The sequence below is a fragment of the Podarcis erhardii genome (assembly GCF_964252035.2).
Source record: "Podarcis erhardii genome assembly, chromosome: 3".
Classification (NCBI taxonomy): domain Eukaryota; kingdom Metazoa; phylum Chordata; class Lepidosauria; order Squamata; family Lacertidae; genus Podarcis; species Podarcis erhardii.
This window is the reverse complement of record NC_138507.1, coordinates 87,268,579-87,295,393: the sequence shown is the minus strand read 5'-3', so window position 1 is coordinate 87,295,393 and position 26,815 is coordinate 87,268,579. Positions and strand designations below refer to the sequence as shown.

The 26,815-nt window shown below is 39.5% G+C and overlaps 1 protein-coding gene across 2 annotated transcripts in view; it reads right to left on the bottom strand.

Annotated features, from left to right (window-relative positions):
- GLP1R (glucagon like peptide 1 receptor) overlaps window positions 1-26,815 on the bottom strand; it is a 118,862-nt gene that overhangs the window by 42,798 nt on the left and 49,249 nt on the right. Inside the window, exons 3-6 of one of the 2 annotated variants that reach the window (XM_081854190.1) lie at window positions 16,241-16,351; window positions 5,649-5,696; window positions 3,714-3,814; window positions 731-837 (exon numbers count right to left, since the gene is read on the bottom strand). In XM_081854190.1, coding sequence (XP_081710316.1) covers window positions 731-837; window positions 3,714-3,814; window positions 5,649-5,696; window positions 16,241-16,351 — 367 coding nt within the window. The remainder of the gene's footprint in view (window positions 1-730; window positions 838-3,713; window positions 3,815-5,648; window positions 5,697-16,240; window positions 16,352-26,815) is intronic. The other variant, XM_081854191.1, reaches the window with a different exon arrangement.

Below are 26,815 nucleotides of genomic sequence, written 5' to 3'. Positions count from 1 at the left end.
CTCAGTCATGCTCTAGGAGAACAAAAATCACAACCTGTCAAAAAGAAAAAAGTTCAACTCAGTAGCTAGAACCCAGTATCAATGTAACAGCAATCCTTTATTCAAGAATCTCAAACATTTCTTCTCCCTTGCCTTTCTGCCACCTAATAACAAACCCCATCTGAAAATATATGTGCAGTAGAGCAAGGCAGTTTTGTCCCTCCATCGAAATAAAAATGCTCTGTCTATGATACAAAGCAAAATGTTCCTCCACAATAGTTCAGCCATATCTGAGTTAATAGTAATTTCAGAGTTTACATCTGTTACTATAGCATCAAACTAATACCTCTTCAGGGGAGGGGACAGGAGAGTTTATGTCTCTCTATTAAGCACAAATATCAGCTGCTTCCGATGTGCAGCACACCAAGAACAAGTGATAGCCCAGTATGGTTCTGACTGATGAAGGCAAAATATTATCACTATTAGTTATAACACAGTGAACTTGGGCACTCTATTCTTGCACTGCAGTTTCCCCACTATATGTATGTAATAGTTTACAACAAACTCTTTAAACTCTTCCACCGTTTATGTGAAGCTCACCTTTATGCTGCCTTTGACTTCCCATTTTATTGCATTTAAAGGTTTGAGGTTTTTGAAATTTTGCAACAGGCACCATTAGTGCATAGAAGTACTAGTCAAATGCTATTTACAATTTGGAGTTCATGCCTCTTTGTAGGCATATCAAGGTTACCTGAACCCCAGGAGGATGCCAGTGGCTATGACAAGGGCCGAGAAGGAAAGAGCATATCCAGTGGTGTAGATGGCAGAAAGGAATAGCATGTGGCCTTCTGGTGAGTCCTAAAAGAAGATAACATAAGAACGCAATGGAAGGATATAGTTATTGGACGAATCCAGCTTCCTCAAAAGCCTCTAAGATGAGCAGATGGTCAACTCAAGGCATAGCTGAGTGGATAAACAGAACTGCAAAGCCAACAATCTTATACAAAACATAGGCAAGTAGTACAGATCACAAACATCAAGTCCAATATATCAGGAATCCCAAAACCATGTGTTCTTTTTTTGTTCAGGACAATGTGCCCTGGGAGCATAACTTATCCTGAAAGCTTAAAAACTCATTACATGAAAATAATAAAATGAAACTCAAACCCAAATATGGAAGTCTGTTATTGAGCCTAATTTGTCCCTTATATTTTGTATCTTGATACTGGAGTGGTGTTTTGTCCCCTGTACAGAGTGCTGCATCCTCTCACACAGGAAGGGGGAAATTCTCCAGGACTACGTGAGCTGGCGGTATATGAGATATGCCACCCAAAAGTCTTGTGAGTGATTTGGATTGTGTGGAAGGGTGTTGCTGTTTTTAAAGGGAAGACTGGTTTGGAAAATGAAAGAAGAATTTGGAACAGAAGGGAGAGCATTAACTACATGTGTCAGCCAATTAATTAATAAATTTAATTAATAACCAATGCATGGAGTTAGTTTGAAATTGCAAAGGGCACAAACTTAAGACAGGAGCAGCAGAACTATAGGTGAAATTCATAAGTCACTGGCAGAACTACCATTTATTTTAATGAGCTCTGCCTGGACCAATTGTTAGTCTGTGACCATTCCTCTGAGCTTCAATCTTTCCAGTTGGAATTCATGCTCAAGGACAGCTACAGCCAAGCCACATGATGACCTTCACCCTACCCAAATCTAAAGGTTGTTCTGAGTTCTATTTTTATCTATGGCTCTAAACAGTGTGAGAATAAGTTGGTGGGGTTGTCGAAAATTGAAAATAAAAATCAGTATTTACATTTCAGGACACAACACAGTATTCAGGGTTTCTAAATCATTACCCCCCAAAGCACTCTATTTTATGGAAATGAGACAGGTGCCAAACGACCAAGCACTGTCGTTAAGCATCTGTCTTGTTGGCAGCTTTCTACACAAGTGTGAAATAATCTTTTAAACAGCCAATGGAGACAAAAAATGTCCCTGCATGTGGTTTGTAATACAGCAATTCAGCTTCTCCGAACATCATCTTCAGCTATGTCACAGGCATTCAAAAGAATGAGAAAATAGATGGGGAAGCAAGCTTGGGGATTTCCTGCATTTTAATTAACCTCACTTCAAACTTGCAGAATTTCTCTCCTGCCCTGTTCTCTATTTGTATTCTTCCCACTTCTGCTGAATAATCGTAACATGGCAATGTAGACCGCGGTCGGTAACATGTGACCCTTAGTCAAATTTCATGCTGGCTGGAAGAGCCCAGAGGGAGAGGTGGACAGGAAGGTAGTGGGGGGGGGGAGAGAGAATGGGAGTTTAAACATTTGGAGAACTGGAGGGAGGAGGAGGGACAAAAGCCCTTCAGACCTGCAGTAGAAATGGCTTATCTCTCCCCCAGCAGCCCAATGCATGGGGAGAAAGAGAGAAGTGAATGTCAGAAAGAAAGAAAAGTGACCCTTATAATGTTTGTTTCTGGCCTCCAGCAGATTATCCCTGAGAGCATGCAGCTCACCCCTACAGTAAACAATTTTAGCCAAAAGCTGATGTAGCATGATGTCTAAAATGAGCTTGGAAATCACCACTGCCAATCTCACTTTTGTCATGGAGGATCACAAGGTGGTTCTAAGCAACCCTCCATCTCTTAACCTCAGCCCAATATAACCTTCCCTCCAGAGAGTTGCTGTGAAGATTACTGTGCTGCAAACTCTAAAGAGTTATATTCATGTTCAATAGTAATTATGGTAGTCTGACTTCCACTGGACTGCCCCCAATTAATTTCATGTGATGAGTAACATTTACACAGCTTTGCATTCAGCTTTCTAAAGTCTTAAGTTTCCAACAAATTGCTTACAAGTCCTTTGGCTTGTTGCAAAACTTTGTGGGGCAACACAGACTACTTCAGAAACCTCTGAGGACTGAAATCCTTTGGTTTAAGGCAGGAGTCAGCAAACTTTTTCAGCAGGGGGCTGATCCATTGTCCCTCACACCTTGTGGGGGGCCAGACTATATTTTTGTTTGGGAGGGTGAATGAATTCCTATGCCCCACAAATAACCCAGAGATGCATTTTAAATAAAAGGACACATTCTACTCATGTAAAAACACACTCATTTCTGGACCGTCTGCGGGCCGGATTTAGAAGGCGATTGGGCCGGATCCAGGCCCTGGGCCTTAGTTTGCCTACCCATGGTTTAAGCTGATGCGTGTTCACAGAGTTCCTCCAAACAAGTCCACGTGGTTATTATAATAGTCTAAGTCAGTACAGCCCAGCCGAAGGCAATGTAAATGAAAATACAAAACTGCTAAAAAGATGAGTTTTGCAACCCCATCCATTTCCCATTGCCTTTCACAAGTATCTTGTAAAGGGAGAAACCACTAGAAATTATACCACATTGTCAGTGTATTTTCTTGTTTTCTCCCCCCTATGGTCACACATGCAAGCAATTTCCTTCAACATTTCCAGCTTCTATACTGGTTGCAATAATTAGTATCAGTCCCGATAAACATTGGGACCAAAGAATGCCATGCCCATGCTACTTGTTTCAATTCCACTGAAGTTTTGAAACAATCTGAATTTGAGCAACCAGCAGCAGGTACCATGCTTTATTAACTAACAGAAAACTTACATCTAAAAAACATCACTACCATTACTACTGCTGTAACAGTCTCTGGGGATAGAGGATGTGGCATACAGGCTAGTGATTATTCCAGCAAAATCTTAGGCACTTACTTCATCAGTAGCCATACACTCAGATATGTTCCTCCATGGAATGGTGGAATTTTCCTCCAGCAGCCACGTGCCCTCCAGTGTGCAGAAGCGGTAAACTTGCCCTATCCAAGACCAGAAAGCGCATAATGATGGAAGATGACATAAAACAAAAGCAAAATCTAACCCATTATTAGTATCAACCAGCAGAAAGCCCTAGCCTGGTACTTCCCCCCGACAGCTTTCAGTAATGTATACTTAACTATAGTACTGACGTAGAAGCAGTTCAAGCGCTTCCAAGACATTTTAGGATTCTCATGTTACATATCTGTATCATGTGACATAGCTCATGTTACATATCATGTTACAAAAATGCAACATGAAACCATGGCTTGTTTAGGTAAACTATGGTTTCTTTTAATGGCTCAGTTTTCACAAACATATATCTTGGCTTATCAAGCTGAGATATGAACAAGCCTTGTGTCTGTTGTGCCTCATCTCTCCTCCCTTCTTAGAGATTCAAGTGGACTTATTAAGCTGGGTCCTGAATAGATGGGAAACAAAAGCAGACAAGGACTGGTTGTCTGTTATACATGTAGATGATCAAACAATGATATGGTTCTTAACAATGGTTTGCACAAACCATGGATTTGCTTTACATCTGAACCCAGCCTCTGAGGCTTCAAGTTTAATGAATTTTGACACTGATTGTTTTTCTACTAGAAAAGTGAAGCAAGTTCATTGTACGTTTTTCAGAAAATTGGCAAGTGACAACTCCATGGATCTGAACTCTGTAACTTGAGAGTGAACCTATTTCCTGAACCACATGGCTTTTCTCTTAGAATAATTTACATCCCACTTGATAGAAATTAGCATGTCAGTAAATAAGTGACAGTCTAAATGATCTGGTGCCTACTGTTCTCTATGAACAAGGAACACTCAGAAGCCAAGAGGTAACCAAAAGATACAAAAGTTCGTTGCTGCCATAGTAAACACAGAAATAATCTCAGATAATTTACTTAAGAAAACTTAAGAGTTCACTTTTTAAAAGTGACATTACCAGAATTTGAAGTTCATTTATTTTTATTTATAAAAATATTTATATACCACTATTCATAAAAACTGTTAATGTTTCTCCCAGTTGAAATCTCCCTTTGGCCAGGAATATGCAAGTTTTGCATTCATACAAGCCCAGACATTCCACAGGAGCTTCAGAAATCTGAATCAGTAAATCAAAATGTTTATCTAGATTGACTGAACCACGAATGAAAGGACTCCTTCCATTCATGGAAGGCACTAAGATCCAGCAATGACTCCTCGCTAGAGGAAGAAGTAATCTTCCCCAATTCCCCTGTGCAATTCCTGTGGCCCCCAACCCCTTGGAGAAAATAAATCACCTCCTCAGGAACTCTGCTAAGTGCAACTCTGGTTCCAGCCAATAATAATTCATTTAATACTATTTTCTATGCTATGACTACGTCTTTATTTTAAAATACACATTTCTTTAGCTTGTATTTAAATACATTTTACCTTGTGCAAAACACCTAAAAACAATTGTTTTTTGCTTTAAAACGAATGCCCTGAATTTCATGAGTCACCAGAGTCTTCTGTGTTTTGTGGGGAGGGGACAGAAACCTCCCGCCAATCTGTCAAACTCATGCTGAGTTAGTTTTGGCATGTCAAAAGTGGCCAGGATTTAACAAGACGGGAGTTATCTAGAACACAGGAATTCAAAAGGCATGTCTGAATGCTGTATTAGGTTGCAATGGGCAAGGATGTGTTTCATAAGGTGCAACAAAGACAAAAAAACAACGTCGCACACAGGTCATAGAGTTGTACAAAGTGACACAGTGTATACTTGTCTTTATGAAAGTGCTTTTAAAGGTGAGACAATGTGCTGCACCAGCTTTGCGCTGCTTTGATCAAAACAGCTTTATGTTAATGTCCAACTGCCATCACCTTGCTTCTTTATGTGGGATCTTATTTTTCCATGGAAGTTGCCTCGAACTGGAAGAAATCAATAAGCATTTAAAGCTTACACAAAAGAGACCAATATTCTAAAAATGATGCTGTAAAGCTGCAAAATTAGGCCAGGGCTTTGATTTATTTCACATTCTGTGTAAGATGCTTTCACACAAAAAGTTAGTTTCTTAGAAGCAATAGCCTTAATAGAGCCTGTTTGCTTGAATTCCATGTCAATTACACCTTATTAGTATTAAATGTTTAAAGATATGGATTGGTGCCCAGAATCCAAACAGTCCCTGTTTGCTGATAAAAGACTGAAAGGGGAGGCCAATAGTTAGAACTGGAGTTAATGTCACCATTTATCTTGTTCTTGGATGAGCTTGTAAATCAAATCAAATACTACATCTGGCAAAACACTTTTAGATATAGGAAATATGTTATCACATGCCAGGAGGCTCACAAATATTTCATTAGCTAGCTCACTTATGCTGGAAATAAAAAAACAAATTAAATGCTTCCCCCTTTAAAACAACCAACCTGATCTGCATTTTACTACAGCTGTGTGTCAGGAATGGTGGAAGATTAGTCACCCAATTGTCCTTTGGAATAAATTGCCACATAATTTATCTTTGAAACAAATTACATCATGTCCTAGCCTATCACATTTTACCCAGACAGGGAAAGACAAGCTGAGGGAGAGGAGGCAGAGAGTAGTGTTTCCCCTCAGTGCGCTCTGCACACGTGTTGAGCATCGTAAGTTGTCCCAAATTAATAACTCTTCTTAATTCTCGACAGGGGAAATGTTCTGGAAAAGGTAACAGTTTTTTTCCAGAAGGCAGTGGTGAATCTGCTGTTTATGAGTAATAGCCAAATTATTTGCTGTGGTAGATTGACTTGCCGCTCCCTGACAGAGTGGTTTGCCCTTTGATGGCAAAAGATAATATATCCTAGCACAAGACTTTGTTCTTTGAACAGTTCCACTCAACCAGCACAACCTAAATTTATCAATCACACAGGCAGTACATCAGCTTTCAGCAACCTTTGTTTCATGGGCAAAGCAAGTTTCTATTCATAAAAACTTGTAGTCTGTTTCCCCATGGAGAACAACAAAAATAGTCTACAACTACCTTTTATTTCCACCCTTAGTTCCCTTTGCACAACGATGGCAAAATAATTTATAACAAAGTCCTCTAAAAATGATCTTGAAAATAATATGAAGCACTTTGGAACACACCTGTACCAATGTGAAAGAAGCCAGCTTCTATAGGTAAATACTAAGCACAGTAGTGTTCATCTCAAATTTCTTCTATAGGCATGGAAAAAGTATTGAAGCTGTACAGTCATTTCTGAGTTAGGTATAATACACAATGATAATATTCAACATGGAACTCAGTATCAAACTTTTATTCAAGTGAATCTGACTCCTGTTGTCACACCAGACCTATGCCATGGCATCTGTTAGTGCAATATTTCATGGTACAGTATGGAAATAGACCATTATTTTGTGTGGCTATACTTCTGTGGAACTTCTGTAAAGGTACCGTTATACATGCCCCATATTCAAGCAGGAAGACATTTCAGAGGTTTCAGTCTGTACCTTGGATTGGAGTCCTTCAAATTACATCACTGCAAATATATTACATTTTAGTGCTATAGATACAGGCTGAGTATAAGATGGGGGTTAACAGCATTAGCTCCAAAAGATATTGATTCCCATCAGATTTCTAGGGGAACCCCAGCACTTTAGCATTTGGATCTTCACAGACCGCAAGTCACCAGCACCAGTTGTCTACTCTTCTTTTATACTGCCAGACCTGCACACAGAGACATGCATGCTTCAATGGTATCACATCCTTACTTATGTTTCCAGCTCTTTAGTTCCAATGGAAACATATTGTCCTAGCTTATATTACAAAAGAGAAGACTTGACCAAGGAACTAGTCTGCCCATATTAGCAGTCCTCCCCTTCTCCATTCTTTCATCTCTAGAATCACAGGGTTGAAGAGGATCCCACAATGACACCCAGCCCAATCCAAATCCCTTAACAGTATCTTCCCTTGGATTTCTCTTCTAAAGCAGGATTCCTCAGGGAGGTTTCAACATATCCGGCAACTCCATCTTCTTAACCACCTGTTCCAAAGCATTCAAGTGATATTTTTATCTCTGGAGATTACTATCCAGTTACTGTTTCTACTTATTTCCCATTTTTTAAAAAATCATAACACACAGGGTTCCTTCCTGTGTCTAAATTCCTGTGTCTGTTGTTGTTGATTAAATTTGTATTGTTGTTGTTGTTTAGTCATTTAGTCATGTCTGACTCTTCGTGACCCCATGGACCAGAGCATGCCAGGCACTCCTGTCTTCCACTGCCTCCCGCAGTATGGTGGAACTCATGTTAGTAGCTTCGAGAACACTGTCCAACCATCTCGTCCTCTGTCGTCCCCTTCTCCTTGTGCCCTCCATCTTTCCCAACATCAGGGTCTTTTCCAGGGAGTCTTCTCTTCTCATGAGGTGGCCAAAGTATTGGAGCCTCAGCTTCAGGATCTGTCCTTCCAGTGAGCACTCAGGGCTGAATTGCAGTTCACAGCCTAGCGACTCTCGCCCACCCAGCACATTGTAGGAGAACACAAGTTCAAAGAAGGGTCTGCATTTGTATTCATTCAATAGGGACTTTCCCCTTGCTTAATTTGACTCCAGGGATGGTGATAGTCAAGCTGCTTTCACATATGCAAAGCCAAGTTGTTTCTTGCAAAAGCAATTATGCTGATTGAGCACTTGTTCCTGCTCTTCCCTAACTCACTTCAGGTTACTCCAATTGTCAGGAAGGAAAGTAAATTAGCCCCATAAGTGTAAAATGACTCTGGAAGTAAGCCAGAATCTGCTGTCATTATCTTCAAGGAAAAGCTATAAAAAGTGGGTTCCCTCATAAACATGACGCCATTAAGGATTTTGCTCTCGCTCAAATAAAATTTAAGGTGATGAATAGAAATTCTAAAAGTCAACATTTGGAACATGTTTGGGGGATAAAACTTTTATCTGCAGCACTTTCAAAATAAGTAGTAGGGACCTGTGCCTCTTGGGGACCATTTGGCCTATAACAGAAAAGCTCCCTGGAGGATCATCGTCAATAAAATGCAGGAATGTGAAAGGGTAACAATGCAAATATGAGTCATTGTGCAAAATTAAACAGCCTGTGTGCTTGATGAGAGGCAAATGACTCCATTTCACAAGCTTAGCACTTTGCAACTTAAGACTATTTTGCAGAAATGAAATTATTAATAATTTATAAAGTATTTACATATTTTATGTTCTTTATCTTCTTTGCAACATTTACCTTCTCAGGCAGACTTATATTAGTACCATTTAAAATATGAGAAACATGCTGAGATACTCATCTATGCTGATAATTCAACTCAAGCGTGTCGGGTGCCCAAGCTCCATGCTTCAAACCAAATCTTTACTTTATTTAACATAACACAGAATAATCTGGTTCACCAAACTAAGCGCAGCATGCCAGCTATGCATGGCAGACCACTGGGAGCAAAATAAGCCTTCTCGGTCTCTGTCTAACTGAGTCTGCAAGCGTATCGTGGTAGTGATGTCAAACACCTTAAATGTAATTACATGGAGTTTGGCTCTCAACTCCATCTCCACACTCAGGACATAACATACAGGAATGTCTAGCTTGTATTGCTTTTAAATGTTTTTCTGTAGTTGTACACTGCCCTGATGTTTTGCAAAAGGATTGTATATATATAAATAAACAAACTTAATATGGGGGCTTACATAAAAAGAAAAGGTATGTAGTTCAGTATTCATCCATCCCTGTGCCATACAGTAAAGGCTTAGGCAGTAAGTGGGATCAGGGAACCCAATGGTTGTTTCATTTAATTTATTAAAATATATGAAAACCACTGTTCATCAAATAGGTATCAGGCCAATGTACAAAACAAGACCAAAACTGTCATACAGCTGTAAAACTATCAAATCAACTTTAAAATGCAGTGATGCACAACAGGATAGATTTAAAAAATGGGACAGAAGTCTGGGCAAACAGTTTTTTAGTTTTTTTAACTTGGCACCAAAAACCTAACAGAGATGGTTTCCTGTTGGGGCACCATAACAGAGAAAGCTCTCTTCCTTGTTGACACATAACATGCAAAAACATATTGCACTTCAAGCAGCAGATCTTAAGACATGGGCAGGTATGTATACGGGAGACATCTCTTCAGGTATTTGGGCCTTAAGTTGTTCAGGACACTAAAAGGTTGAAACCAACATCTTCAATTCGGCCTGGAAGCAAACAGGCAGGCAGCAGAGCCTCCTAGGGATCAGTGTAAAAAACCATCCTATCCAGCCACACCAGATATGGCTTCTGTGTTCTGCACTAACTGAAGCTTCTGAGTTGTCTTCAAGCACAGCTCCATGCACAATGCATGATTGTAACCCAGTTGGGGGGTCCCAGATCATGGACCACTGTGGCCAGGCTATGCTCAACCAGGAACCGTCATAGCTGGTGAAGCAGCTGAAGATGGGGAGAGTCACTCCAAGTCAAACAAGCCACCTGGGTCTCGATCAAGCTAATTACCTGCTTTCTCAGGTAGAACTCATTGTTAACACCACACTCCAAATCCCTGTATGATCTCACCTAGCAGCTTCAAATGTTCAAAAGCAACCCCATCCACCAACGCTTTTTTTGGAACTAGATAAGTGTGCAACTAGTATATCACCATGTCTCCTTCCCTCAATCCACAATAATAAGTCCTGTGGACACAGTTCAGAAAAAAATAATAAATAAAGGTTAGAATCAAAATTATCTTTGTACTGCAGGAATGCTTCACTAAACACCCAGTTGAAACAACTGCGCTACTTACATCCTGTACATCTAGTAAAGCCTTGACCTGCCATGCATTTTGTTCAGAAGTAAGGCTATAGTTTGAAGCAACACATTCTTGCCCCTGGCTCTTATGACCAAGCCATATGGACACATCGTATCAGTGCTCCTGAGGCATAACTATGCTGCACCAGTCTGCAGCAAAACCCTGTGTACTCCAGAGGGCATAAGAAAAACAAATGTGGTTACTGCACCTATAACTCTTGTTTGGAACTTGCGTCCCTGGAAGATTTTCTATTTAAGAGGATTTAGGGCCATTAGACAATAAATATTAGGACCCTGAAGGAGTCATAAAATGTAAAATGGATTACCTTAGCAACTCCAAGCTTTCTTGGTCTACACAGTGTTATTGGCAGCAGGGCTTAAATTATAAAATGGTAACAAAAATGAGATTACATTCCCAGTGACAGTAACAAGAGATAGATACCCTCTCTAAAAGAGAAAGCTCTATTTTCCTGAGGACACGATATTCTTATGGCTCCTTTGCAGTTGCACTGATTCCACTGAATGCCAGATATTGCCTCAGCATGGTTGAAAAAGAGAAGGTAAATTTACCACTGGGCAAGTTTTTTACATTTAGCTCAGGAAAAATCCCCCACCTAAAAAGACCTGAAAAAGTGAGCCCCTGAGTATTCTTCCTACTCACTCGAGGAAGAGCAGAAATGAAAGTATCCTGGATATTGATAAGGTTGGACGTTATCTCTAAGAAATTAAAAGCTGTTTATAGGCTTCATAGAGATCTTCATTTTTTAAAAAAGGAGAGGGAGAGCAAGGCAGCTATTATTTAAGGACAAAAGGGAGTTGTAGGGAGAACAAAAGCCTGTGAAAACCAAGCCCCTGAAGAGATGAAAAAGCAAATGAAACTCTCGCTTGGCTACAATACAGAAAAATAAATTTTCATCTCACTGTCCTCTTCCTAGAGTTTCTGCCAAGCTTGATGTGTCATCTGCCAGCAAAGCTCATTTTGGGGGGCGGGAGGGGAGGCAGGGGTGTCCTGTAGTTTCTATCTTGGAGTGTGAAGTACATTGAGGGTGAACAAAATCTGTGATTCAGGAGAAACAATGTGAATGTTCTCGTTCACAGCAAATATGAATATGGGCAGTGCAAATAAGGTAAATGCCCACATCGTAAAACTCTCTAAAGCCAAGCGCTCACCAGTGGGCCATGCAAGACAGGCTTCGCTCCTGCTGCCAGATGTCCAGGCCCACTAAATTAACCGCCAGTAATAACTACACAGATTTCTGTTCTTTTTAAAAGCAAGTGATCGTGTTGCATGATTACCAATAGTGATAGCAGTAACTAAACTCTAATCTGAGAGAGCTAGAAACCTCTTCATCTGCATGGACAATGAAAGCTGATGAATACAACACGAAATAGTTCATGACTTTCACCCCTTAAAGAACTGTGAGACTCCTGACTAATTTTGACTACAGGTTCTTTGCCCAAATTGACAGTCTTAGTTGGGCTCCACTTGACAAAGGAAAACTCAGGTGCTGGGAGCCAAAGTCGACAAAAGTAGCCAGTCCTCACAAAGTATGCATCATGGTAAATTTATTTTTTATGCCTTTGTTACACATAGGCAATTAATGGTTTGTTACACATTTTCAGAGTTCAACTCTTCCTAGGTCTGCTTGCCCTCATAAAATTATTGGTTTAGATGCTAATAATCTTGATACTTGACAGAAGTTCAGCTATGAAGCTTTGGTACATGTATTCATTTTTGGCCAGCTCTAATTGGCCAAAATACTTGAAGAGAAGACTCTACAGTTTTTATCTATAAGCTGCCTTGAATCCCTGTCAGGAAAAAAGGCAGGGTATTAACTAACTAACTAACTAATTAATTAAATATAAAATTTTAAGGAGCGGCAGAACCCTTAGCTCTCTCTTTGCATTATAAGAGAAGTAGGTGCTGCCATCTTGGGCTACGTGAAATGGCCTAACTTTCAAAACATGTATAGGAATCTTGAGTAATATTTGGTACTATAGCCCCCACCAAACAGTGAAGAGCCCCCATCCAAGCATTCCCTTATTTTGCTAACTTAAACAAATTCTTATTTACAACAGTTTTAGTAAGAGTTCTGTCTAAAAGGGAATCCATTATGCACCCTCACTTAATGAAAAACCTAACCTAGTTTATCTGGTTACATAATTTCTGAAAAAGGATTTAATGTCCAGATTAGCAAAGGAAACTCAAAAAGATTTTTTCCCATATGCTGATTAGGTTTTAGTACATAATGAAGGCCCAAGGAGGAAGACCCATCACATTGCTGCTGTGGTGAGGTTTTGTGAAGTTAAGTTTATTCATTTTTTAATTTATAACAATATTCATATACTGTCGTTTATTTATTTTAAAAATCAGAGCATTTACAATAATTACACATAAAGCTATACAATAAAACTATATAAAAAGTTAAAATCAGAAATAAATTAACTATTATGGAAAGATATATTCTCAATTGTTTGTATAAGTCTGACGGGATACAAAAGTTTTCAGCAGGCCTTGAAAAGTTGGGATAGAAGGTGCCTGCTGAATCCCTTGTTGACATTCGTCTGTCTCAGGGGACAATGGAGTATGCCTTCAGGGGTGAAGTCAAACTGCTGCAATTAGCAGCATCAAAGTGACCTCTCTAGGGTACAAACCTGGGCAGTGTGTATGGAGATCCTGGGCTGCTCAGATGACAAGACCCCACTCTTGGCCTCACTGGTGCAGTCCAAAGGAAAGGAAAGCAATGCGTTGGGCTGCAGGAGTTGCCGGAAGCAGGCATGCAAGGTGCCATCCAACTGTCTTAGGGAATACACTCTGGATTTGTGCAGGGCTTACTCCTTAACTTTTTCTTTTCCCAAAGCTGTTATGCAAGGCAGCATAGGTTTAGGATCAGAGTTTTCTTTCTCCTAGATGGGCTACCTTTCTAGGTTGGCGAGCCCCATCTGCCCCTCACTTCTCTCTTGGAACAGGGGCCAGGTAGGATTTTTTCCATTTGGCAGACTGGCCCTGGCCACTTGGTTTACGCCTACCTCTTAGCAATCGTTACAACTTTGTAAGGTTTGGGGGTTAGGCATTGGCTCATTGACTTGTGGGGGAGGGGAGGTCAGCCATCGTCTGCCCCTCCATAGACCAAGGGTATTCTGTTGAAGGAATCCGGGGCCTGGATCCTGTCCGAAGTCCACTTGAGGGGCTAGGGCCATGCCAGGCCTCTGGGAACACCAAGGAGAGCTACAGGCGGGTTCCCCCAATGTAGCTTCCTCTTTTAGTGGTTTACCATTACTGACTTCCTGCAAAGGGGGCAGGAGTCCAATATAGTCCTTTGCCAATACCTAAGCCAATACCGCTCACATTTGCTATAATCAATAAAGTTGTGGCCTAAATTTTTGCCCATTAACCTTAAACCAAAAATCTGTGTCAGTGTGAATTTTTATTCTAACGGGGGCTGGCTTGGGGGCCTTGATACATAATTGGTCTCATCCGCTCAATCCACAAGAGCATGTGTTCACATGCAGGGAAAGTCCCTAACTCACTGAGGATTTGAGACCTATCATCTAGACCAGTGTTTCCCAACCTTGGGTCTCCAGCTGTTTGAGGACTACAATTCCCATCATTCCTGACCACTGGTGTTGCTAGCTAGGGATGATGGGAGTTGTAGTTCAAAAACAGCTGGAGGCACAAGGTTGGGAAACACTGATCTAGACTCACCTGGCTTAGCTGGCCAGTTAAAGCTGTTTTCTAGGGGGTGGCTGCTGTTGCATGCTGACAGCTTCTAGGAGCCACAGGTGGGAGCCGAGTACAGGGTGGAGATGAAAGGTGGACAAACTACCCAGAAGGAACCTGACATTTCTCCCACCAGATGTACTACCCCTCTCCTAATACAGAGCCAATGACACAAAAGACTTGGTTTCTTCTAGTTATCAAATGAGTCTCACCAACTTGGGGATTGATCAACAATGCCACTGCAGATTATCTCAGTGACTGGGCTGGAATATAAGGGTTCAAGCAGTCCCTGAGGTACCCTCTACCTATGTTGTTCAGGGCTTTGTAAATTAATACACGGACCTTGAACCTGACTTGGTAGTGGATGGGCAGTCGGTGCAGATGTTTCAACAATAGTCTCACGTGTTGTCAGCAAGATGGCCCTGATCAGCATTCTGCACCAGCTGGAGTTTATAAACCCAAGGGCAGCCCCACATAGACGGCATTGTACTTTAAAGTAAAAGTATGACGAAATTAGCAGCGCGCACACACACACACACACACACACACACACAACTACACATCCATTTATAATGGAAGAGACCAAGGACTGCCACAGCCCATCATCAAGTCTATTGGGACAACAAAGAAAAATTAGGATATACTATAGCAACAGGAATGAGAGGATTATAAAGCTTAATTTGTTTCCAAAGTGGTTTGCAATCCTTTAATGAAAATTTCTGAAGAGATCCAAATGTTAATGTGTTTTAAGTGAAAATTGTATTCTACCCCAGGATAATTCAGCTTTTGCTTATTTGCAAAAGTACATGAAAGATGCAGCACATTCTGGTAATTTATTGAGGTACAGGATTATGGTAAATCTTGGCTCTCTCCTGCAGTGATGATTTTTAGTGCTGTTAGCAGCCAAATGACTGCCACCGAGTCCTAAGTTGGAAAATAAATAGGTTTGCTGAAGGGAAGGCATTTAATCCTGCATGTAGGTTATTAGATAAAGGGGGGAAAGAATTATTGAAAGGAGTTATAGAATGTTTGATGGGCTCTTATATCAATTAATTGGGAAGTCAACAATTTTGCACATTAATACAAGCAAATTTTTAAGTAGCTGTAAATAATGTATATGTTTATTAATGATTGAGAAACCGATATAGAGCTTGTAAATTCAATTTTCAGATGACCCTAAGATAACAGTCACTAGCAACCAAACATAGTACAATATGAATACTCATGCAAGAGAGAGAGAGAGGTGTGTGTCAGAAAAAAAGGACTTCAATTAAGAAATCTCTTTCCCACCCATACTCAGCATAGCGCCCGCCCCCCCCTTTATACTGAAAGGATCTTTGGAATTAAAACCGACAGTCCTGAACCAGTCCACATGTCAATTACCTCTTTGTTCAAGTAACACCAAGTCCCAATGTATTTCCCACCCTACATGACCCAGCACCTAAGTGGTAACTACCAAAAGGAGATGGTGTGGGTGTGGGTGTGATTAATTAGGTTCATGCAGACCTGGTCATGTTTCTGGCTTGCAAGGCCCTTTTGCTTGCCACTTATATTTCCATGATCAAGTTGGGTTTACACTGCGCATGCTTTTACTGTTATACCACAGTGATGCTTGCACTCATTCTTCAGAGAGAAGTCAGACTACACACATAGCTTCTGGGCACATGCAGAGTTCCAGATGAACTTGAGCTTGCCTTTAGCAAATTTAGCACGTTAGTAGCTAAGAGTGTCGAACCACAACCAAGAAGCGCAATATTCAAGTCTCCCCTTGACCATGAGGCTCAGTGGGTGACCTTGGGCTCTCTCTTAGCCTAACCTACCTGTTTTTGAGGATGAGATGGGAAGTGAGAATCGTGTCTTCCACCTTGAGTTCCTTAAAGGAGTGGCAAAATATACACGCAACAAACATATAAATAAAATTAGCAGGCTGGTGGGAGAGAAATTGTGTACATTGGATGTTCTTCAAAGATAGGAAAACGTACGTACCTGGGCTAGCTGATGGAAGGTACCAAGGGCAGCTCATGTTCACATAGGTGCCAGGCAGACCATCAGGCCAGCATGCATATTCATCAAATGTCCTGTTGCAGAACTTGCCTTCTACAGATAGAGAATATTTGGAGAGAAATTGGAAGAAAATGAAGAAGCAGCTTTATGAGGTTGCATTGCAAGAGTCCAGGTTGGGAGGATTTAATATTAGATAGGTACCCCCCCCAAAAAAAGATCTAAATCCATTATTTGTGTCTTACACCAATCATCAGCCACAATGCTTCTACAGCCCTGTTCAGCAACTAAGACTGAACAGAAACCCAATCCAGAACTGAGTGTGTAATAATGACAGCCCGTTCCCTAATAACACCCCACAACACAAACATTGGGGGGGAAGGAGGTAGGGAAAATAACCATTCTATCTTTACAATTTACTTCAAGCTGCTAGACAGCTACAACTGTAAGTTAATAGCATGACTCAGTACAGACTGCACAAACAATTCACAGCATTTGTTAGTGAAGTTCTTGCCATTCTGTTTATTAATTCAATATACTTCTATCCCCTTTATCTTCTATTTTGAAACTCATGGGGTTCCTAGGTGGTCTCCCATCCAGATACTGACCAGACCCAAATCTACTTAGCTTCAGCAAGGCAGCTGTGTCACGTGCCCTCAGCTCGTTTCTTGGGTCCTTGTCGCATTCCTCACTGAATCCCTGGCATAAGGTGATGATTGTGCTTCACCATCAGCTCCAATTCTACTTGCTAAATGGCTAAGTATGACCTCGGTGGGGGACTTCCGGTTGACAGCGATCCGAGCGCAAGCGGGGATTTTCCCTCTTGGGGAATCCCGGGTTTTTCGGAGGATTGGGGGTGTCACAGGGCGCAGTGACCCCTTGAAGTAGTGTCAGGAGGGTGTTCTGACACTCAGGTTCCCGCTGGCAGCCGAAACGCGAACCTCCCGGCCATCAGGTAGCTCCTAAAAGGAGTGAAGAGAACGGCGGGGGGGGGAGAGCGGGTTGCAGGGAGGCCATAGCTACCTCCGAGAAATGAAGCCCCAGGCTTGCAAGGAGAGCTCTCAATTCTCGATTTGGAAGAAATTCGGACTTAATTGGATATAAAGAAGAATTTTAAATTAAGAAAAGAAACCGGATGAAAAAAATTGGAAGTTACAAGACCAGCTTTTTATCCGCAATCAGCTTAGACGCATGGAAACAACAAAGCGATTAAAAGTGAAAGTAAGTTACCGCTCGCGGCTGCTGTTTCTTCCCCCCTTTAACTGAATAAGAATAATCCTTTTTGGGGAAGATCTAAAGGATCTTCAAGGAAGATTCTAAGGAAGATCTAAAGGAAAAGGGGGGACAGAGGAACAAGACGGAGCTATTTAAGTCCTTTTTGGGGCTTATGAATTTGATTTGGCGTAACTAGACTTTGGTGTTGTGCTGAAATAAAAACTGCGTAACCAAAGGGGATTTCCAGACTCCATTGTTAAAGTTTTACGAGACGGTCTGATGTTTGCCGAGGAAAGAAGGTTTTTAAATTGATCTGGACTATCGTTTTAGGATTAAACATAATTCGGCACACCCTTTGACGGCTTATTTCTTTTTTGTGGCAGTTTCTTTTTATTGAAATATTTAAATACTTGAGCAATTTAAAATGGTTAGGGGACTTTGCCCCTAGTGGTCAGAAGACACATAACAACTTGTTTTTTTCGGGTCCTTATTTTTTTCTTTAATAAGCAACTCTTGGCTTTGGATTAAAAGAACTATTTATCTACACAAATTTGGATTAGCCTAATTGGTGGCAGAAGAAATATCTATTCATACTGATTTAAGGATTAGCCTAATCGGTGGCAGAAGATTGGTTTGGATATTAACATTTGAAGAATTTTTCCTTGGGTTCCCTCTGGCTTCAGCAATTTGTAAGAGTTGGGTCACATCTAAAACAAATACCTGTACCTATGGATTAGCCTAATTGGTGGCAAGAAATACCTGTACCTATGGATTAGCCTAATTGGTGGCAAGAAGCCATTTACAGATAATTCTAACTGTTGGGATTTAATCTGATTATATTTGATTATATTGAGATTCGGACCAGATTTGATGGATTATGAATGGATGAAAGTGTTATTTGTATTTTGATAAAAGTGTCATTTATATGTTTGATATAAGAATTGTTTTGAGGAGGGACACAGTATATATTGGGGTTTGGATCCAACTGAACTAGGGAAGTAGTGGGACTGATTCACCAGAAAAGGGAACGGGCTAGAAAAGAAGGAGAAGGAGAAAATGTCTCACTTACAGAAGAAAGCTGGGGAAGGAGGAACACCGGGAGAAAGAAGAGGTTCAAAACCTGAGGCAGATTTCAAAGCTGAAATTTTAAAAATGTTCGCAGAAATTAGACAAAGTGAAAAGAACTTGGAGGATAAATTGGAACATGTAGATACTAGAATTGAGCAGGTGGATAACAAAATAGGCAAAATGGACCAAAAAATTGACGATACAGTAAAAGAATTGAGAGGCCAAATAAAAGAAGTTACCAAGAGAACACAATCTGTTGAGGAAGGATTAAAAAGGACAAAAGTGGAGATAAAAGAAGTCAAAAAAGAAGAGGAGAAGATGAAAGCAGGAATCTCAGAAATGAGTAAAACACAGGAGGAGTTATGGGATGCAATCTCCATGAACGAATTGAATTGGGAACGAATTGGGAGGTGAATTGAATTGGAACGAATTGGGAGGTGAACCTAAGGCTGAGAGCAGTTCCAGAGGTTCAAGGAGAAGACATCAAAGATAAATTAATAACGGAAATTGCTCAATGGTTGGAATTACAAAAAGAAGATGTGGAGAAGAGGGTTCAAAATGCATTTAGGATGAGAGTAAGGACAACTAAGACAAGGAAGGTTACAGGAGATTGCTTGATCACCTTTAAAGACAAAGACATGAGGAATTTAATACTCCAAAAAAACAGAGAGAAGCGACTGAATATTGATGGGAGCTACATAATTATTTTTAAAGACATACCGGTCAGATTGTTGAAACGGAGAGACCCATATAAACCATTGGTCCAAATTCTGAAGAAAAACAAGATTGAATTTAAATGGGAATTCCCTCAGGGGATTTCTTTTGTATACAAAGCCAAGAGACATAGACTTACAAGTCCCGAAGAAACAAGTAAGTTTCAGAGACGTTACAAAGAATTGACGGCAGAAGAGGAAGAGGAAGAAGGCGCGGTAGGAGGAATTGACCCGATGGGAGGAAAACTTTTAAAAGGAAAGTACAAAAAAAATAGAGAGACGGATGAAGAGGAGGAGGAGAAAGAAGAGGAAGAAGAAGAAGAGGAAGAAGAAAAAGAGGAGGAATTATAAAGAGACAATTCAGAATAAATTTTATATTTTTTAATTAACCACCAGAAAATATGGCATTGAAATTATGGAATTGGAACATTAATGGAATGAATGACAAGAAGAAAAGAAACAGTATTGAACAATATCTAAAAAGGAAAAATTTGGACATCATCTGTCTTCAAGAAACAGGCAAGGAAACATAAAAAAATTCTGATTAATAATAGATTGGGAAATGAATTTATATCTTCAGATAAAGAAAAGAAGAGAGGCATAGTCCTTTATGTAAGGAAAAACATAGAAGCTCAACAGATCTTCAAAGACGAAGAAGGAAGAATAATCGCAATACAGATCAATTGGCAGGGCGAAAAATTAATAATTGTCGGGATCTACGCACCTAATGGAAACAAGACTGATTTCTACAAGAAATTGGAAGAAAGGCTGTTTGAATATATGGATCAAAAAATTATAATAATGGGAGATATGAACGGAGTTGTATCAACGGAAATGGACAGATTAAGAGAAAAAAGTGACAGTAAAGAAGGAAAACTACCGAAGACCTTTTTCGCATTGGTGCAAAATTTTAATTTAATTGACATTTGGAGACTTAGACACCCATTAGAAAAAGAGTTCACATTTTATTCGGAACCGAATAAGTCCATGTCAAGAATAGATCAAATTTGGATCTCGAATGAACTAACCACCAGAATCCAACAAATAGAAATCCAACCCAGAGTAATTTCAGATCACGATCCGATAAAAATGGAGATAAAAGTGTATGAAGAAAGAACATTCAGATGGAGATTGAAAGATTACCTTTTGGAAGATGAAAGAATTATTCAAGAAGCCCGTAAAAAATTGACGGAATACTTTGTAGAGAATATGAATAAAGGCACAAAGATCAGCACAGTGTGGGATGCAAGCAAGGCAATAATGAGGGGATTTTTCATCCAACAGAATGCGATCAAAAATAAGAACAGAGAGAAAGGGAAGAAGGAAATCCTAAAACAAATAATGGACAATGAACAAAAGTTAATTAAAAAGCCAAATAATACCAAAATAAAACAAAATATTAAAGTTCTGCAGACACAGTTTGCCATGATTATAAACAAAGAAGTTGAATGGAACATCAAAAGATTAAGACAAAGGAATTTCGAATTCGCAAATAAACCAGGAAAATGGCTTGCATGGCAAATTAAGAAAAGGAAAGAGCAAAGCACAATTAATAAAATTATTGTGGATGGCGAAGAAATAGAAAACCCAAAAGGTATCAGGAAAGGATTTTTGGATTTCTACAAGCATCTGTATGCAAAACGAGAGAAAAACAATATAAAGAAGATAAATTTTTGAAAGAAAAAAAGGTGCAAAAGATCCCGACAGAAAAGAAAGACAGACTGAATGCCCCAATAGAGAATGAGGAGATAGTAGAAATCATAAAACAGATGAAAAAAGGGAAGGCACCAGGACCAGATGGATTTACAGCAACTTATTATAAAGAAATGAGGGACTCCCTGACGGTACCACTTAAAGAAGTTATGAATAATATTTTGAAACAACAGGATATACCAGAAACATGGAAAGAAGCCTTTATTACACTCATACCAAAACAAGACTCTGATCTCACACAAGTTAAGAACTACAGACCGATATCTCTGCTAAACACAGATTATAAGATTTTCTCGGGTATTTTGGCAACAAGATTCAAGAAGATATTGCAAGAATATATCCATAAATATCAGGCAGGTTTCCTTCCTGGCAGACATATGAAGGACAATGTAAGAAACATAATAAACATTTTGGAATATTTGACTGCCAGTAATGAGAGACAAGCCGTTTTAATGTTTGTGGATGCAGAGAAAGCGTTTGATAATGTTTCATGGGAATTTATGTTGAAAAATTTGGAAATGATGGAAGTGGGAGAAGATTTTTACAATGGCATAAAGGCAATATATTCAGAACAGAGAGTAAAATTGATCGTAAATAATGTAATTACAGAGGATGTGAATATAAAGAAAGGTACAAGACAGGGATGCCCTCTTTCACCACTGTTATTCATTACGGTTCTGGAGGTCCTGCTTAGTTCAATTAGGCAAAATGAACTAATAAAGGGGGTAACAGTAGGTCAAAACCAATACAAAGTTAAAGCCTTTGCCGATGATCTGGTAATTACGGTGGAAGATCCGACAAGTAGTCTAAAAGAAGTTATAAAAGAAATTGACCAATTTGGAAGAGTGGCCGGATTTGTATTAAATAAGAGGAAAACTAAACTTATGGTGAAGAATTTGGACCAAAGTTTGATAGAAGAAGTGCAAAGAGAAACAGAGATGGAAGTGGCGAAGAAGGTAAAATACTTAGGAATATGGTTAACCCAAAAAAACATTGATTTATTTCAAAACAATTATGTGACAACTTGGAACACTATTAAGAGAGACCTCGAAGTGTGGAGTAGGATGAAACTATCTTTTTGGTGCAGAATTTCTTCAATTAAGATGAGCGTGCTTCCAAAGATGTTGTTTTTATTTCAAATGATTCCAATAATTAAGGGGACAAAGATCTTCAGACAGTGGCAAAGAATGATTTCAAAATATATCTGGCAGGGCAAAAAGCCACGAATACAATTTAAGTTACTAACTGATGCGAAAGAAAGAGGTGGCTTTGCCCTGCCAGACCTGAAACTTTATTATGAAGCATCTTGTCTCTGTTGGATAAAGGACTGGATAACACTAAAAAATAATAAGTTATTGGACTTGGAAGGGTTTGACAACAGGTTTGGTTGGCACGCCTACTTATGGTTGGGGAAGAAGAAAGCTCATAAAAGTTTTGCCAATCATATTTTTAGAGGTGCCCTAATAGAAATATGGGATAGGTACCAAAATATTTTGGAACCAAATGTACCTCATTGGTTATCCCCACTGGAGGTCATGAGTGTCAAAAAGACAAACATGAGAGAGGACTGGATGACTTATGGAGATATTGTAATTAAAGAAGGGGGGAAATGGAAATTGAAGCCATATGAACAAGTTAAAAAATATGTATATGATTGGTTGCACTACTTCCAAACAAATGAAATGTTTAAAAAGGACTGTAAAGAGAGGAGATATATTGAAGGAGAGTCTAGATTTCAGAAAGAGATAATAAACAATGACTACAAGGTATTGTCAAAAATGTATAAAATGCTATTGGAATGGCAAACAAAAGACGAAGAAGTCAAATCGGTTATGATACATTGGGCCAGGGACTTTGGTTATAATATACAGCTAGCAGATTGGGAGAAGGTATGGAAGGAAAATATGAAATTCACTGCATGTATGACGATAAAGGAAAACATTATGAAAATGGTATATAGATGGTACATCACTCCCGTTAAACTAGCAAAAATGTATAAGACATGTAACAAATGTTGGAAATGTAAGGAAAGGGAAGGGTCGTTTTACCATATGTGGTGGGAGTGTAAGAAAGTAAAAGGCTTCTGGGAAATGATATATAATGAGCTGAAAAAGATGTTTAAATATACGTTTGTGAAGAAACCAGAAGCCTTTTTGTTAGGAATCACAGGAAGAGAAATTAACAGAAGTGATCATAAACTCTTTCAATATGCAGTGACTGCGGCAAGAATTTTAATGGCTCAAAAATGGAAACAAGAAGAATTACCAACATTGGAAGAATGGAGACGGAAATTGATAGACTTTGCTGAATTAGCTAAACTGACAGGAAAAATCAGATATCAAAAAGATCACAAGTTCACTCAGGACTGGAGAAAGTTTACGATTTATCTGGAAAACATTTGTGATGAACAGACAATGCTAGTTGGATTTAAAGAGGCTTTGTGAGGAGAAAGGGTATTGTAAGAGGGAAAAGAGCTGTAAAGATTTATAAACTGGCAATACAACTATAAAGGAAATGTGAACTAAATTTAAAATTATGAGGATTGTGGAGGGAGCGGGGAGAAGTCTAAAAGAATTTCGTATTATATTGGATATGAATATGTTTATATAAATTTGTAAAAGAAAAATCTTTTTAAAAATAATAATAATAATAATAATAATAATAATAATAAAAGTATGACCTCGGTGGTTCTCCACCTGTCTCAGCTGACCAGCAACTTGGTCTTGAATTGATAAGATTATCACTGTAACCTATGGAAGAGGAGCAGCTGCCATTGAAGGTACTATCCTGGTACCAGATATCCTGCTTTGTCTGGTTTGTAACACACGTCTCTGGCATTGCATTTGCTAGTTCAATAACTCAACATACCTTATGTATTTTTCTCAATACAAATGATCTGCTGTCATGCTCTTAATTCCACACTATACACACTGACACATTGCTGAAATACTCGCACAAAAGCCCACCAATCAGCATTATAGCTTATTCAACACGCTAAAGGCTCAGTTTCAGATTTATTAAACCATCAGCCTAGGAGTGTAGTGTTGGCTGCCTAGCAGAGCAAAGAGAGATTAATAGCTTCTTACTATTATTGCTACCAGCAAGTGTCATTCTCTAATGTTACAGGGCAATTCTAAGAAGAAGCAATGGAAAAATCGAATGCTTTGTTATATATGGGGGGGGGGGTACAGATCGAGTCTTATCCATTCCAGTGGGTTGGGACCAGAACATTTTAATGCTGCAGGCTTTCTTTTTCAAAATACAAGGAACCAAATGACCAGAAACCTGAACTTGTTACAGTAAGTTGTGTTTTCATTCAGTTGGTTGGTACAGGTTTTGATACTGTCATACAGTCAAAACAACCCAACATTTTGTGATATGTAAGTGATAAAGCAAGGGCATGATGAAAATAATTTGTAAAATAAAATTTAAAAAACATACAATCAATCTTGCATAATTTGGATCTTAGGCTGCCTCCTCCTGATATGGGCATACACACATTTAAAACAATCCAATACAGCCTTCTTCCATCTGCCTTATTTCATCAAGGTTATTATAGTGGAACAGGTACATATTCAGCAAGAGTGTCCCAATCTGGAACCCTTTTCTGATAGACACCTGCCAAGTCCAGTTTTAGAAAGCCTGTTAATACATATTTGTTTTACCAAGTAATTTTAGCTGACTAAATTACTCCTACCACTATGATGCACTGATACTGTATACTTACAGTAATATATATGTTTAATATTTGAACATTTAAACTTTTAATATAAGCTATCCTAAATGCCTTTAATTAATACAATACCAAGATGTGTGTTTTAAAAAAATATATATAAAATGTCTTAAAACACAATCATTTGCCTTCTGAATGCAGATAGCAAAAAAGGGGGGACAGCTTACCGAACACTGTAATGTGAGGTAGGGGAATTCCCCCCTTGTACATGGACCGGCACCCCCATAATAATTATGGCACACACTGCACTGGAGCACGCAGCAGCAATAGTTACGAGTACATGCCTAGGTGGAGCCACTCCACAATTAGTCTGTCAAATATGGGACGGGGGACATGCACTTGATGCCGACTATTGTTTTTTGTTTGTTTGTTTTTAAATGATATTTATTAGAATTTCAAATAGTACATAAAACGGAAAAAAAAGAAAACAAAAAGAAAAGAAAAAATCAGCATTTACAATCCATATTTTCAATACCCTTTTCCCACAACTTCCCCTCGCCTCCCCTTCTTGTATTCCCTGTCCAAAAATTTGTTCAGCAAGTTCTTCTCCCTAAATTTTTAACCTTAGTTTGTTGTTATATTAAATTCATTTTATATATCAACTTTTAGCATATATACATCAATCATTATACTTGAAAACATTTTCTAAGATCGGCCCTATTCTCCTTCCACGAATTCCCCATTTCAATACTAGTGACAACATAGAAAGAAAAAGAAAAAGAATAAATCAGAATATTTTAGTACACCTTTTGGATTTCCAGACCCCACCCTCCCTTCCCCGGTTTTGATCCCCAAGCCATTGTCCATTAGTCCATCTATTATCAGCCCGGCAACCTCACGTCTGAGGCCCTTAAATCTCTCTCAGTCCCTCTCTGCCGGTTTCTTTGAAAGTCTTTTATATTAAACACCAAGTCTCGGAGGGGCACTATCCCTATAATGTCCATGTTCCTTCCAGCCGGATCTCCATATTTAAAAGTTGAACTCAAATCTTGATTCTCCATCCTTCTAAGTCCAAATAGCCAAAAGGATCCATCTTCCACCTTAATCAGATTTGTAGACCATAGGTCTTCAGATCTCCACAAAAGGAGATCCTTCCATTCCTCATTTTCCAATTCAAACCCAGTTTTTGTCATCCAGTTCTTATTTTCTTTTATGTCCATCTTGACAGGCCTCCGGCTCTCCTTTGCCTTCTGCAACATTGCAGCCCCTCCTTCCTGCTCCTCCTGCTCAAGTTTCTTTTCTTGTTCAGCTGCCTGGATTTTGTACATCAAGTCCTTTTCCAGCTCAGTAGATTCCTTTACTGTTGGCTTCAAAGTTGTGGCACTTGTAGACAAAACATGACCTTGTTCTTGTAACTTACACAACTTTCTCACGAGAAACCTAACCTCATCCAGGTCAGCTAGTATTTTTTTACCTATTTCCATTTTTGTAATGTCCCTGAACCCCCACTAGAGGGATTCTGGTTATTCAGTATTCCTTTCACTTCCAACCCAAAAGCCAAGTTAGTTTGTTTCAATTCTTCTTTATTTTCAACAATTAACTATATTGTATCAAATGTAACCAGCAAAGACATCGGAAACAAAGTTCTCTATTTTTTTCGATCTTGACAGCTAGTTTGACAGCTGTCAAAATCTTCTATGTCTCCTCCGCAGGCTCCTCTCACAGATCGCTCCCGGTCCCGGGATGGGTGGCACTTTAACTCAGAAAATTAGCTCTTCTCCTCCAGCACAATTACTTGTACTGTCAATCCGTGGAATTAATAACTTTTATCAGATAAAGAAAAGACTCTTCTCTCGACCTTAACAGTCAAAATCCTTGCTTTAAATTGTATACAATAGGGGGGAGACGGACTTCCTTTTTGCACCTCCCCCGCTCGTACCGAATCCAAAACATTTTTTAATCCAATTTCCAAGTTACTCACGGGTTGTTGTTTTTAGTTTTAGTCCAGATTTTTCCAAAGAAGAAGTTAGCGCTCTCCGTCGAATGGCATGCGGCTTCGCTCGACAGGGGAAGCAGAAGACTCACAGCACCGCGCCGCTCCCCGTCCTCCGCTCCGCAGCCTTTAAAAAGGCTCCTTCGCGGGTCGGGGAGAGCGCAAACGGTGCCCGCCGAGTCACC